This window comes from Vulpes lagopus, chromosome 17, assembly GCF_018345385.1.
Source record: "Vulpes lagopus strain Blue_001 chromosome 17, ASM1834538v1, whole genome shotgun sequence".
Taxonomy (NCBI): Eukaryota; Metazoa; Chordata; class Mammalia; order Carnivora; family Canidae; genus Vulpes; species Vulpes lagopus.
This window is the reverse complement of record NC_054840.1, coordinates 6166123-6180716: the sequence shown is the minus strand read 5'-3', so window position 1 is coordinate 6180716 and position 14594 is coordinate 6166123. Positions and strand designations below refer to the sequence as shown.

The following is a 14594-nucleotide window of genomic DNA, read 5'->3' as shown; positions in this document are numbered from 1 at the left end:
AGAGAGAGTGTACAAGGGGCGAGGTGGAGGGGCAGAGTGCAGAGGGAATCTTAGGTAGACTCCTTTCTGAGCACAGAGCCCAACTCGGGGGTGGGGATGGGGGGGCTCAATCCCACAACCCTGAGATCACGACCTGAGCCAAGAGCCAGATGCTATAACTATACGTCTGAGTCACCCAGGTGCCTGAGTCTGAAATCATCTTGAAACAATTTTTAAAAAAGATCAGTGAGGCTGACTAGCCTTGCCACCTGACATGTAATAACACGTCATTTTCTAAGGCACAGATTTGTGCCACTCCATAGCAAGGATGGAGAATATCGGCAACAGACCTAAGGGCTGGACAGCCTCGCAGCCCACCGTCCACACCTGCTTCCCCTCCGTCCTCACCGATAAAATAGCTCCTATGAAGGGATAAACTCTGTTTCTTTGTGAGAAATGCCCCTCACAGAAGAAGAAGGCTGAAGGTTAGTACCCAGAAGGCAAGATCAGGGTCCTGGCCAGAAGGTGGGCACTTCGGATGAAAGCGCAGCCTGTCACATGCAGTGGGGACACGCACCTACGATGTGAATGAGTCCACCAGACAAGAAGAAAAAGCAAACGGAGAAGCTACTTCGGCCAGTACTGTATTCCTTGAGGAAACCTGGCTCAACGGGTCATGGATGCAAAGCTGGTGATGTTAGCATGAGGCGTGAGGCTGAACTGAGGAAGCAGGTGCCCTCTGGACAAAGAATGGGGACGCCAGGAGCGTGGAGAAGCAGTGACATAGAGCCATTCCTGGAAAAGGATCAGGAGGTTTTCAAATCACATGTCATGGGGGTATCCGAGAACCTGGGGGTGTATGTAGGCCCCGAGGCCCCGAGGCCAGGTCTGTTGGGAACACCGGCACACACACACCTCAAAAGATGGGAACTCAATACAACAGACTCTTGATGTTTACAGGGAAGTTTCCTGAACAGACTTCAAGAGCTTGCTGTTCTAGACTTTTGTTACTTACAAAGTTGTAGCCCTCCATATACGTACGTTTCTACCTCCTGACTGAAAAACCTCTCGACCCTTTGTTAAATTATATTCAATTGCTGTTGAAAAGCCGTAATTCACAAAATTATAAAAAATGAGAAGGAAATGCTTTAAATTAAACCCTGGATCCCCAAAGATCGGTGCGTATGATAATTACAGTCCACTAATAGCAGCTGGCTTTCTTTTGAGGAATTTTAACATATTCATTGCAGAAGTTTGGTTATTTCTAAAGAACTGAAACAGTAGAGAACTACGGTTCTCTATCCAATTAGAGATTAGCTAGTTCATGTATTTAAAACCCACTACACATTTACAAAAACAAAACCAACAATGCGACATTGTACCTCAGAAAGGGGCATTATGTGATTAATCTGTTCTTTATGTTGGGAGTATGAACATTTTTCCCTACTGAGATGCCTGATTTTGACTTGTTCCCAGGGTGCTTGGAACTCTTTTCATAAGAGGGCTTAACATTGAAATTACTTCTTGTGTTAAAATCCAATTTTTCCCCTGAATGGACAAAGACAGGAAAAGGGTCCAGAGCCAAAGGAATGCTTTATAATAGGCACAGGCATTTTTATGGTTGAGAAACTAAATTATAGGCTTGTTCTGACTTTTTATTCTCCTAGAACCTCACCCTTCACATTTTTGCTAGTCACTGTCACCACTGAGTGGCTTTCCCGATTCTGTTTTTGTCAATACTTCTTTTAGGGACTTACTCATTCATTATTATCTTCACTTTAAGCCATCAGAAACAGAGACGGGGTAATGCTCTGGTAAATCTCCTCTGTCCTAGATGCAATTAGATATGACTTTTGAAAGTATTTATTATGGGTAATGTACATATTTCTTTTGTGTCTAAAGTTGTTTTTAGAGTTGACCGAGCAACTCATTAGCAAAAAAAAAATCATTAATCATCCAATACACATACACAGAGTACATATTTTAACTTATCATGTACTAAAAATAAAAGCTTAATTATTTTGAAAGCTTCCAAATTATTCATAAATCCATAGACACTATATAATTCATCCCTTTAAAATGTACAATTCAGTGTTTTAGTACATTCACAAAGCCGTGCGATCATCACCACTAATTTTAAGACATTTTTTTTACAACAAAGAGAAATGTCATACCAATTAGGAGTCACTCCCGATTCCACTCTATCTAGACCCTAGCCATGACTAATTTTCTGTCCTGACTCTACAGATTTACCTATTAAAAACATTTCATAAAAATGGAATTATATACTATGTGACCTTTTGTGTTTGGCTTTTTACCTACCATGACATTTGCAAAGTTTATCCATGTTGTAGCATATATCAGTACATTCTTTTTTACATATAAATAATTTTCCACGGTATAGAAATAAACACTTTGTTTCTACACTGATCAGCTAACGGATATTTAGGTTGTTTTGAGTTTTTCGCTATTATGAATAACGCTGTTATAAACATTTACTTACAAGTGTTTGTGTGGACTTATGTTTTCATAGGACTATGTTTCTCTTCAGTATATACTATGGAGCAGAACTGCTGGGCTACATGATAACTCCATGTTTAATTTATAGGGAAATACCAATTTGCTTTCCAAAGAGCCTATACCACTTTGTAAAAGTTTTTATTGAAATTCTAGTTAATGTTCAGTGTCATACTAGTTTCAGGGATATAAATATAGTGCTTTGACACCTCCATACAACACCCTATACTTATTACAAGTGCGCTCCTTAATCCTCATCACCTACTTAACCCTCCCCTACCTACCTCCCCTCTGACAACCACCAGTTAGTTCTCTGTGGTTAAGAGTCAGCTTCTTGGTTTGACTCTTTTGCTCTCTTTTTTCCTTTTGCTCATTTGTTTTGTTTCTTAAATTCCACATGAGTGAAATCATATGGTATGTGTCTTCCTCTGAGCTATTTCACGTAGCATTATACTCTCTAGGTCCATCTATTTCATTACAAATGGCAGGATTTTAGTATTTATATGGCTAAGTAATATTCCAGTGTGTGTGTGTGTGTGTGTGTGTGTGTGTGTGTGTGTACCCATTCATCAGTTGACGGACAGCTGGGCTGTTTCCATAAATTGGCTATTGTAGATAATGCTGCTATAAACATCAGGGTGCATGTATCCCTTTGAATTAGTAGTATTCTTGTATTGTTTGGCTAAATACCTAGTAGTGCAATCACTGGATCACAGGGTAGTTCTATTTTTAATTTTCTGAAGAACCGTCATGCTCCTTTCTAGACTGGCTGCACCAGTTTGCATTCCCAAACTGTGTGAGAGGGCTCCCCTTTCTCCACATCTTCGCCAACATCTGTTGTTTCTCGTGTTGTTGGTTTTAGCCATTCCAACAAGTGTGACGTGATATCTCGTTGTAGTTTTGACTTGTATTTATATTATTAGAGTCGGCTTAGTAATATTGCAGTGAGCTATTCTCTGTCTATATTCACAGGGGATATTGGCCTGTAGCTTTCTTATAATGACTTTGGTTTTGACATCAAGGTAATATTAGTCTCATTGAATGGGCTAGGAGTATTCCCTTCTTCCATATTTTTTTTGGCGGGGGGGGGGGAGGTTTGTGAAGAATTGGTGTTCTTTTGTAGATGGGAGAATTCACCAAAAAGCCATCTGAGCTTGGGCTTTTCTTAATAGGAAGTCTCTCAATTACTTAGTTTCTTTGCTTATTATAAATCTATTCAGGGCAGCCTGGGTGGCTTAGCAGTTTAGAGCCATCTTCAGCCCAGGGCGTGATCCTGGAGACCCCGGATCGAGTCCCACATTGGGCTCCCTGCATGGAGCCTGCTTCTTCTCTGCCTGGCTCTGCCTCTCTGTGTCTCTCATGAATAAATAAATAATAAATGAATGAATGAATTAAATAAATAAATAAATCTCTTCAGTTTCGATTTCTTCTTCATTCAGTTTTGGTAGTTTATGTATCTCTAGGAATTTGTCCATCTTATCTAGGTTAACTAATTGGTTGACATACAACTATTTGTAATGTTCTTTTATACTCCTTTTTTTGTAATGTGCGTTTTCTCTATTTTTGTTTTTCTTTTACTTAGATCTAGCTAAAGGTTTGTCAATTTTGTCATTCTTTTCCCAAAAAAATCCACCAATGTTTGGTTTCATAATTCTATTGTTTTTCCATTCTCTCATTTATTTCCCCTCTGATCTACATTATTTACATCGTTCTGCTATCTTTGAGTTTAATTTGTCCTTTTTCCAGTTAGGGTTTGGTTATTGATTTGATACCTTTCTTCTTTTTTAATATAGGTATGTTAATAGCTATAAATTTCTAAGCATTGCTTTAGATGCGTCTCCCAAGTTTTGGTATGTTTCCATTTACATTCATCCTAAAGTATTTTCTAATATTCCTGTTTATTGTTCGATTCTTTGGTTATTCCATCTCTTTGTGAACTTCTAAATTTTCCTTTTGTTGTGAATGTATAATTTCATCCTACTGTGGCCAGAGAACACACTTTGTATGATTTCAATCCTTTTAAATTTATTGTGACTTGTTTTATGGCCTGCTATTTTGTCTATCCCAGGTGAATGTTTCATGTGTACGTGAGAATGTGTACTCTGTTGTTATTAACTGGAGTCTTCTATAGATATCTGCTAGGTCTAGTTGATTTATAGTCTTAAGTCTTTGGTTTCAGTGCTGACTCTTTGTCCAACTGTTCTATACAGTCTTGAACATGAGGTACTGAAGACACCAGCTATGATTTCTAAACTGTCTATTTCTCACTGCAATTCTGTCAGTTTTTGCTTTATGTACTTTTGGGCTCTGTTGTTAGTTACCTACATGTTTATAATTCTGATATTTTCTTAATGGATTGACCTTTTTATGATCACATAGCATCCTCTCATAAAAGTTTTTGTCTTAAGATCTATTTCGTCTGATATTACTATAGACACTCTAGCTAGTTTTTTCTTTGGTTACTGTTTGCATAGAACATATTTTACCATCCTTCTACCTCCAACCTATTTGTATCTTGATTCTAGAGTCTCTAGTAGATAGCATATAGCTGGGTCAAGAAAACATTCCTGGGGTGTCTGGGTGGCTCAGTCAGTTAAGCATCTGACTCTTGACTTCAGTTCAGGTCTTGATCTACACACCCAGTGTGGACCCTACTTAAAAAGAAACAAACAAACAAAAAATTTCATTCTGTTAATTTCTATACTTAGAGAACTTAATCCATTTTATATCTGGAAGGAGTTATTACTGCCATTTTGCTATTTGTTTTCCACATGTAGCATATCTATTTTGTTCCTCAGTTACTCCATATCTGCCATCTTTTATGGTACATAGATATTTTTTTCATGTAACATTTTAATTTCTTTGTTGTTTCTTTTACTAGACTTTAAAGGAATTTCCTTAGTGGTTTTCCTGGGTATTACAATCAATCTGGTTTGGATTAATACCAATTTAATCTCAATAATATACTAAAACTTTGTCTTACATAGCTCCATTCCCTTCCTCTTCTCTTATGCTGTTATCATACAAATTAAATCTTTAAAAATTATATACCCATTAGCTCAGATTTATAATTATTGCTTTTGGGCAGCTGTCTTTTACTTTTGATTAAATAAAATCTTCAAAAAAAAAAAAAAAGAAAATGTCTGGAAAAGTGCCTTTGAAAATGTGAAGAACTGCAGAAGTAAAAGGTATTACTGTGGCCTTTTTTCTGATATATTTACCTCTAAGTATAATACCTTCCAAGGTTTAGTCAAAAAGAAATGAAATAAATCAATAAAATCAGTTTTCTTCCCTAAATATAAGACAGTATTGTGACAACGTTGGGACTTCTGCATAATAGAAGCCTGTATGAATACCTGTCGACCTTGAAGCATTTGTTGTGCTCTCAGCTTTAAAGCAGAAGTGACACCTAAGCTGTTTACTTCCCAGAACCCTGATAAAGGACCACAGGAGAAGACACATGAAGGGTCCTTGTGAAGCTCCTTACAAATCTTACTTATTAACAAAATAATTAGTATAGATAAATAAAAATAATAAAAACTCTTATTGTTTATTACCTACACATCTGAAGTTGTGCCATCTTCATTTGAACTTTGCTTGGGGAAGTGCAATGAGAATAAGTAACTTATCTCAGTTAAACCTTCTGTGGGCTACCTTTTGTGAACAGAGTGTCACAATCACACTGTGAAAACATTAATGGTTACGGACATGTCACCAAAAACAACCGTGGAGGGGGAAAAAAAGCTGTTACTTACGCTTGGCTTTCAACTGTCCAAGGATGGAATTTTCTCCTCTACACATGGTCCTGGACACATGTAAAGGAAAGAAATAATTATGGAGGTTTCAAAGGAACCAATCCCAACTGCAATATCTGTTAAGTATAGTCCTAACCCGATTGAAAACAGAATAAGAGCTTTTATGAGAAGATGTTACACGGACTTTTAAAAAGCTAAAAAAAAAAAAAAAAACACCTGAATATCACTTTTATAACATTACTGACGAGACAAGATAGTTGTTTTGAGGTAGGTAAATGGAAAAGTCATGAAATTGATGTTAGATTTCAGTAAGAGGTGCTATTTTAAAAGGATGGGCTATGAATGAACTTTCTCTCTTAGAAAATTTGGTGACAGCAAAGATAAATTTAGAATACCTCAATAGATGAGAACACTTACAGACTCACGCTACTTTCAGAGGTGTTGAAAAGGGCAAACACTTAGCAGAATAATTTCAGAATTAAACTATATACCGAGGCTGTCTCTGTAGAGTCGGCAAATGCCTTGAAAGGGAAAAACAGTCTCAAATAACTGACTCTGCTAATGATTTTGTTTCTCACAACTCCGATAACAGTCAATGAATTATAAAGACTGACAAAACCAAAAAAATTCTATGCTCCATCTGCTTGCTCTGTGAAAGTAATTAAAAATACAGTTACGCCTGGGAAATACTGATATTCTTAAAGATGATGCCAGCAAATAGAGATGTTTTTGCATAATAAAAGGTTAGAGTTTTAGTTGAACAAAAGCCAAGGATGTTATTTCATTCAGCTGGTTCAAACCCAAGGAAATAGTCATCGAAAATAATTACAATTGACAATATTCCAAAAATAATATTAGAATGGCAAACGAAGTGGATGAAATCCAATTAAACATTATGTCAGTGCCTTAAATACACGAAAAGCTTTGTTTGTCGTGTTATAAATCAGATAATATTAAAAATGGGCAAATCTTCAATCAAAGCATATAGACCAAAACATAAAGTTTTCTCATCCTGTAACCAGGCAAAATTACCCTGAAGAAACTAAAAAAAAGTCTTTACTTGAGATTTTGGCAGATGGGTATACCTCAAAAAGTCAGTAAGAAATGAGGGGATTAAAAAAAAAAGGACACCCCCACACAATGGTGCCTACAAATTGTTCCCACTAGACCCTCGCATCCTCCAAGGGGTACTCGTGGGGCGAGAGGCAGGAGGGCATCTACGCCCCTACTCACAATTTGACCAAGGGCCTGAAGCCTTATCTGCTTTACACTTTGGAGGTTCTGTGTAAGCTCTCACTGGTCTCCCCCCACAAAAGGGTTTGATTAGAAAGGTGGGAAGCTACAGGTGGTTCTAAAAGACTAGGGCTATTAAAAGAAAATGTCCAGGTTCTAGTCTTTTCTTTGACTTAAAACAAGTATGACCCTGAGCAGGGCTCTTTCGTATCTCAGGTCACAGATCTTGTTCTTGGGAGCTGGGGTTCCTACCCAGACCTGTCCACTTACCTCTTCACTGCCATTCTCTTTCCCAGAGAGAACTATAAGTGTACTTTTCTGTCATTTTCTACACCACCTCTCTGTCTGCTTATGAGACATACCTCCCAACCCCCTTCATAATGCCCTACTGGCCAAATCTGAAGCTTCACGGGTCTTTCTGAGTAAATATGGCCATTCTGCTTTTTAGAATATTGAGAATAGGATTTAATACTTTCCTTAAAATTTTAGCAAAGATGTGGCAGAGAAAGCAGAATTAAAATTCCAGGAGATGGGAAAGGACCTTCATACTTCATTTGCTGGCAAAGGCCATCACTACCAACCTTGTTGAAAACCTTACCACCTAAAGAATCATAAACAAACACATAGAAATCATACCACTTTAAGCATTTAAATTTTTTCTTCAAAGAATATGGAAAGCTCATAACTACATAGTGGCTTAAAGATAGTTTTTACATCAATATTACATATAAGTATACATATATACTATATATATGTATATATATTTGCATTTTATCAACTAGTAAATAGGCCAAGATTCAAAAGTAAAATAAAGTGTTCATCTGTCCAACCTTCCTGAATAGATGTGGAGAAACATTTCCATTCCTTTCACCAGCTTACGTGCGTGACTGATAAAAAGCTGAAAAGAGACAACTTTAAAAACGTTGGCACCTGTAGTTGAAGTGCATTATTGCCTGCAGAGCGTTTCCTCCACCGGTTGAAATGTCTCCTTCAAATCCTGGCAGCAGTGGTATCACAACATACACCCGGTATCTCTGGCCTTCCCTACAAAAGTCAGATGCAGAGCCATTCACCAAAAAATGATAGCTAAGCCGCTCACGTGGTTTTAGAGATTGAGCTAATGGCTTTCGACAATACGTCCTCTCCCACTTCAGGGCTTGGAAGGTGCTGCTGGATTGGAGACCGGAAGCTGTTATCCAGGCAACAGTTCGTAATAACCTAAAAAATAAGCTGAACTTGGCAGCAGAGTGGGAACTCTACTCACTATCTCTCTACAGCACGATGTTTCCTAGGACAAAATCCACGGAAAGCAACCCATGCTTGGATCTCAGGGAGGTGGGGAGGGGGCTGTCACAAAATTTTGCAAAAGATGTCATCATGAGAATTTAACGAATAACAAGTTGTATCCATTAGTATCTTGCTCAGAGCCCAGCAAACAGCAGGCATGTAGTTAATGATGGTTGAGGCGATGAGTCCCCACAGCCTCGATCTCAGGGGCAGAAGACACACTGGTCCCTGCGTACTTTCCAATGCAGAAATGATCACTGCTTAGAAAACTGGTTCTGCTGCAAAATGTTATCCTGGGCCCTTCAAGAAATTTGAGTGACACATGATTTTTTAATTCCTCTGCATATACAACTCAACCTTTCTTGGCCTACCGATCCAACTGACTGAGGACAACCTTTGAAAGAAAAGCCTTCGAGGAGCCTTTGCTGCTCAATGATGTAACAAATGAAAGAAGGCGGTGGGGCTACTTACTTTGATCTTCATTCAGAAAGTAAAAATTTGTGGAGAACTGTGTTCAGATAGGTGTCACTAGTTGCAGGCAAAGCTGTTAAAGTCCTTGCTTGTCTCCATGTATAGGAAACATGGGAAGAAGTGAAGGCTGGAAATGCCTGTGCTACCCATGGGGTCGAGAAATCTCGTCCATATATCTGGGAGATCCATAGTCACACAAAGATGCTGCTACTTAATACTTAATTTCTAAGGATCATTTTTCTTCCAAGCAACTACATTTTTTTTTCCATGGGAATATTACTCCCCTCCGAGGGGTCAGATTGCACGACAACGTGTCAGGACGCCAAGGTATTAGGGCAGAAGTGATGGGCAGCACGACAGAGTGTGGAGCCCGTGAGCCTAACTGCGGTGCTGAGGAACAAGGAAGGCATCGGAATTCGGTCGTTGCAATGGCAAGGATTAATCACTAGATGGCAAACATAGTTTGAGTTGGAAAACCGAATTTTGAAAAAATGTAAACTCTTCAAGTTCTCCGCCTGATAGGGGTAAGAGGCTCACATCCTTAAATGGTAAGCAAGATAGTGGGAAAGAAGAACAGAGAGAATGGCTAAGCTCTTCCCCCATCGCCAGTATTTAAAAGTCCAAGTGAGTTAAACCAGACACTTAAAAATGGACACCACCTGGCCTCAACTACCTTTCTAGAATTGCCTTCCCATAGGATCTTCCCAGACCCACAGCCCAGTGCCAGACAACTGCCCTGCTAAGGAAGGTTGGCTCAGCTGCCCTCTGAGTCTGGAATACCCCTTTCTGCTCGCAGAATCCCACTTCTCCTTCCAGGGCAGCTAGGAGGCACCTGCCTTGGTCAAGCCATGCTGACTCTTCCAGTCAAAGCTGGTTTGCTCCTGCCTCTGCATGCTGGTGGCAAGAAACATTCTTTCTGCCTTACACGATAGTGACACACTGATCTGCTCCCTAGGCTACACGATAAGCTCTTTTGAAACACAGGACGTATGTCCACATATCTTTCTATTTTGGGGGCCGTGCCCAACAGAGGATCTTTGCACACAGTCTGCATGCTGTACTCTCTGCTTAGGGAGAAGGGGGTCAGGTGGGAAGAATGCTTGTTCCTGAGAAGCTTCTGGTAGAGAAGAGAGTAAGCTGCAAAATGAGTTTTAGTTTAAATTACATTTTAGTTGAATTTTTATTGTGGTAAAGTATATATAACACAAAATTTGCCATTTTCACCATTTTTAAGAGTACCTGTTTGGTGGTTTTAATTCACGTGTTGTGAACCATCATGGTATCTAGCTCTACAATATTTTTAGGACCCTCAACAGAAACTCTGTGATAGTTAAGCAGTAACTCCTGCATTGCCTCTCCCCTGCAACCCCTAGCAACCTCTCATCTACTTTGTGTCTCTCTGAATTTGCCATTCTGGAAATTTCACCTAAGTGTAATCATACAGTATTTGTCCTTTCATGTGTGACTTATTCCAACTAGCTCAACATCCTCAAGACTCATCCATGTATCAGAAATTGCCCCCTTCTTGTAGCTGAATAATACTGCATTGTAGGTGTAGGGCACATTTTGTTTATCCGAATCATCTGTTGATGGGCACCTGGGCTGTTTCCACCTCTTGGCAATTGTGAATCCCCTTGCCGTGGATACTGGCCATAAAGAACCTCCATCCCTGTTTTCAGTTTTCCTGGGAATTGATCCAGGGATGGCACTGCTGGGTCATATATTTATTTTATACTCAGTCTTTTGAGGACTCACCAATTAACTTATATTTTCTAATGGGTAATATATTGCTCATAGGGCAAAATTCAAGAGTTAAAGGATTATATGATGACCATAAAATTCTCTTTCTCTCCTTTGTCCTCAGGCACTGTTTTCCCTCCCTGAGGGCAACTCCTATGACCTTCCGTGTTCTTCCAGAAATAGACTATCAATTTCTAAGCTATTTCTTCTATGCAAATGTTGGAATACTATAAACACATTTATGAATGTTTTGTTTATTTATATGCCTGTACATTGTCCATTTTTTAACAAGTGATATAGTATTCCACCTACAGCCTTAACAGAATATTTAAAGTGTTTCTCTATTGATGGGTGTTTAAATTGCTTCTAATTTTTTACTCTTTCAAAATACCTATTTTGTTATGCATGCTGACCCATGTAAATCATTTTTTCACAATTGTGAAACGTGAAGGCCACTTAGGAGTGGTACCACTCCTTAAACCTAAACATCAAGTGTTTGTGATTCTGTTTGGAAAAGGTGGTTCCCTTTTATTGTTGTGTTCTATGAGAGCAGAAATGACCTCAAAAGAGACCTCATATGTAGGATACTGGGAAATGGCCCATAAAGATCTTATGTCCACAGATAAAATATTCTTGTAAATTTACTTTGTAAGAATCAGAATGTTCAGTTTTCTTGTTCTTGGGACTCTTTGCTTCATATCAGGGTCTCTGCCTTTTTATAATGCAGCAGTTCTTGAATTTTCTGAATGAGGACATTCAGCAAGTTAGCAGAAAGGATTTAGATTTTCACTGTTGTAGAAAAGGGGGCCCTTGAATTTCAAACCATAAAATTTTGGCTGAGTTTAATCCAATGAAGAGAAAAATTCTACACGATACTATGTCCAATCTCCTTCCTTGATCCAATCCCCAGAAGACAACAGTTCTCCCCTGCCGAGGATTCTGAAACACTGCATCCTCAAAAAATCGCGGTGGTGCAAATGATAGCTATTAGCTTAGGGCAAGAACCTGAGCCCCTAATGGGCAGAATTATTTATGATCTTAAAAACAAGATAAGAGCTAGTGGGTTCAAAGCCATCATGCAAGCAATTATTTCATCCACTGCACTTCAGAACAATTTTATAAAATTGCATTCTCAGGCTCTTTGTTAAAATAAGTTTTCTTTCAAAAGTCACAAACTTATGGCAGTGCTGTGTATCATATCTAAAAATTGGAAATCCATGTTCAGTAATAGGGGATGGCTAGCTAGATAATGTTACAGCCGCTCAAAGAGTGAACATTTTGCAGCCACGATAAATGACCACTGTGATGACTTACCAGCAACAATACTTCTGGTCCTGTGTTAAAATGGCCCTAATCCAAAGTTACAATTATAAGACAATTACAGATGCAACAGGCTGATGCAGTAACTTTTCCCCTTAAATGCATTCTCTTCCCCCACCCTGTGACTACAGATAAGGAGGCAGGTGCTGCTCCTAGCCTAGGTGGCACCCTCGCAAAGGAACCATGACACAGGATATCAACTTCTTAGATCTGAGGAACTAGATAGAGATCCTCTGGGTGAGCCGAGAGTATAAAGAAATAAGAGTGAGACTCGCTGCAGGGATCCTGCCCTCCTCCCCCCTTAAGCAGAATTCCAGGGAGGACAAGACACCCCCTCACCTTTCAACAGGATAGGGGAGCCATGAGGATCTGAGTGTGAGACATAATCTCACTTTCCAGGGAACCCCAGAGAAGGTCCCCTGGCCTTCATGATGCAGCAGCAACAGAGGAGACGCAGGTCTGAAAGGAGAAGGTGGAGGCCTCTACATCACAGTAAGCAGATACCAGAATAGGCCCAAGAGGGACCAACACTGAGGGCCGGAAGCTCTTCACAAAGGTCCGGGGCCCTTGACCATCCTTACTGGGTATGGGGTGTATTGGGGAGAGGAAGAGAGGAGAGGCTGGGTTGTGCCTGAGTGACAGCATACAGAGCAGAAATAGCCAATAGCACGAAATTGCTGAATTTGGCCACATTTATCAGGAAGTGAGTAAATTAAATTTCCTTCTATTGTGTGGAAATGGGATTTGAAATCAGAATTCAGGTGAGCTATAGAAAAAGGAAATAAATCATAACTCAATGAAAATATATGTGTATTAATACGGACCAAAAAGAAATAAGGAAGTAAAAAGTGAGTTTTCAGGATGGTGAGAGTGTGAGACTTGTCATACTTTCCATTTTTGTGATCGCTGGAATGTTGCCTGTAGCTTTAAAAACCGAGCACTAACTCACCACCTAAATGGTCATGGCTTTCCTCTCCATCATCCTCCTTGCTCTTCCCTCAGGAAAACCCCTCTGCTCCTCCCCTCCACTCCCCTCTTGATCATGAAGGGCTGTCAGGAGAAGTGGGGCCGCCGAGAGTGGGGTCTCAGGATCTGTAGAAGGCCCTGAGGAGCTCGGCCTGCTTCTCCAGTGATGAGATGCTTTGTTGTTTGAGACTTGGGGATTTATAGATCATATTTCATTGCTATAAACTTCCAGAGCTGATATAAATCCTATCATTGTGGATTTTGCAGCAGCGAACACTGCCAGAACTAAGATCTGTGGTTGGGGCAGAGTGGTTTTGTGGAGAGAACTTTATACTGCAGGGGTATGGGCTATGCGGGAATTGGATCTGCAGCTTCTCGGTGGCTTGGGACAAAACCCCTTCTATTTTATGTTTGGCAAATCTTTTCAAGTGCAGTAGCCTTTTCCAGCCTTCAGCTTTCCCATCTGCACATGAGGGAGTTGGCTAAAATCATTGCTAGTCCACTAGAAATGCTGGCCCTATTCAGCAGTGAATTTGCATATGATACGCACGACTTTATAGATAATGGGATAATACACATTGTGCATGCCCACACGTGTCATTTTTTCCCCATTGGTTATGTTTTGGAAACACAAGCTTTTACATGTAAGAGTGTTGAAGGTTAGTCCAGCACATGTGACTAAGACTTCACTCTTGACTTGATAAACTTTGCCAGGCAGGTCCCTTAGTCACCCTAAAATAAGATCCTACAAAATGACTGCTGTCCTCCACCCTGTGCTAATCTTTAGGTCTCTCCTGAGAATCCCATTTATATAATTTTTGGAGTCAAACAAAAAGCGATTAAATGATCTAAATGGAAGGTTCTGCTGCCATGATCTTTTGTCATCTCTCACCCGGTATAACCTCGTCTCCAGGTATCTTACAGCTTGGAGGTTGGCCCACGAGAAAAAGAATACAAATCCAGCCATTGTCCTACTTACTCTGCACACTTTTTGTTCTTCCTATTACAACTGCAGTTTAAATTTCTTTAAGGGGGTGCTTCTGAAACACACCCAGCATGTCCTTTCAGCGTGGTACACAAATTATAGGATATGGTAATTACAGGAGGCAGACTTTTCTGTAAGCCAGAGAATGTCTCACTTACCAAGCAATTACTTTAAAACACAGAATGTTCATCTGATTTATTTTAAAATCAAGTATCTCTCACAGATTTCTGGGAGGCTTAATATGGGAACATTTCAACTTCCCTGCAAATGAGGGGGAGCTTGAGGCTGAGTGGGTACAGGGCACAAGGTGAAGTTTCTGAAGACATGGATTCAGTCTCAGT

At 39.7% G+C, this 14594-nt stretch overlaps 1 protein-coding gene across 7 annotated transcripts in view; it reads right to left on the bottom strand.

The window, feature by feature from the left end:
- The window catches only part of PLD1 (phospholipase D1), a 206854-nt gene that overhangs the window by 27923 nt on the left and 164337 nt on the right, over positions 1-14594 (bottom strand). For all 7 annotated transcript variants that reach the window (XM_041731565.1, XM_041731562.1, XM_041731564.1 and 4 more), the window contains 2 exons: positions 8415-8528; positions 6252-6301 (listed from right to left, as the gene is read on the bottom strand). In XM_041731565.1, coding sequence (XP_041587499.1) covers positions 6252-6301; positions 8415-8528 — 164 coding nt within the window. The remainder of the gene's footprint in view (positions 1-6251; positions 6302-8414; positions 8529-14594) is intronic.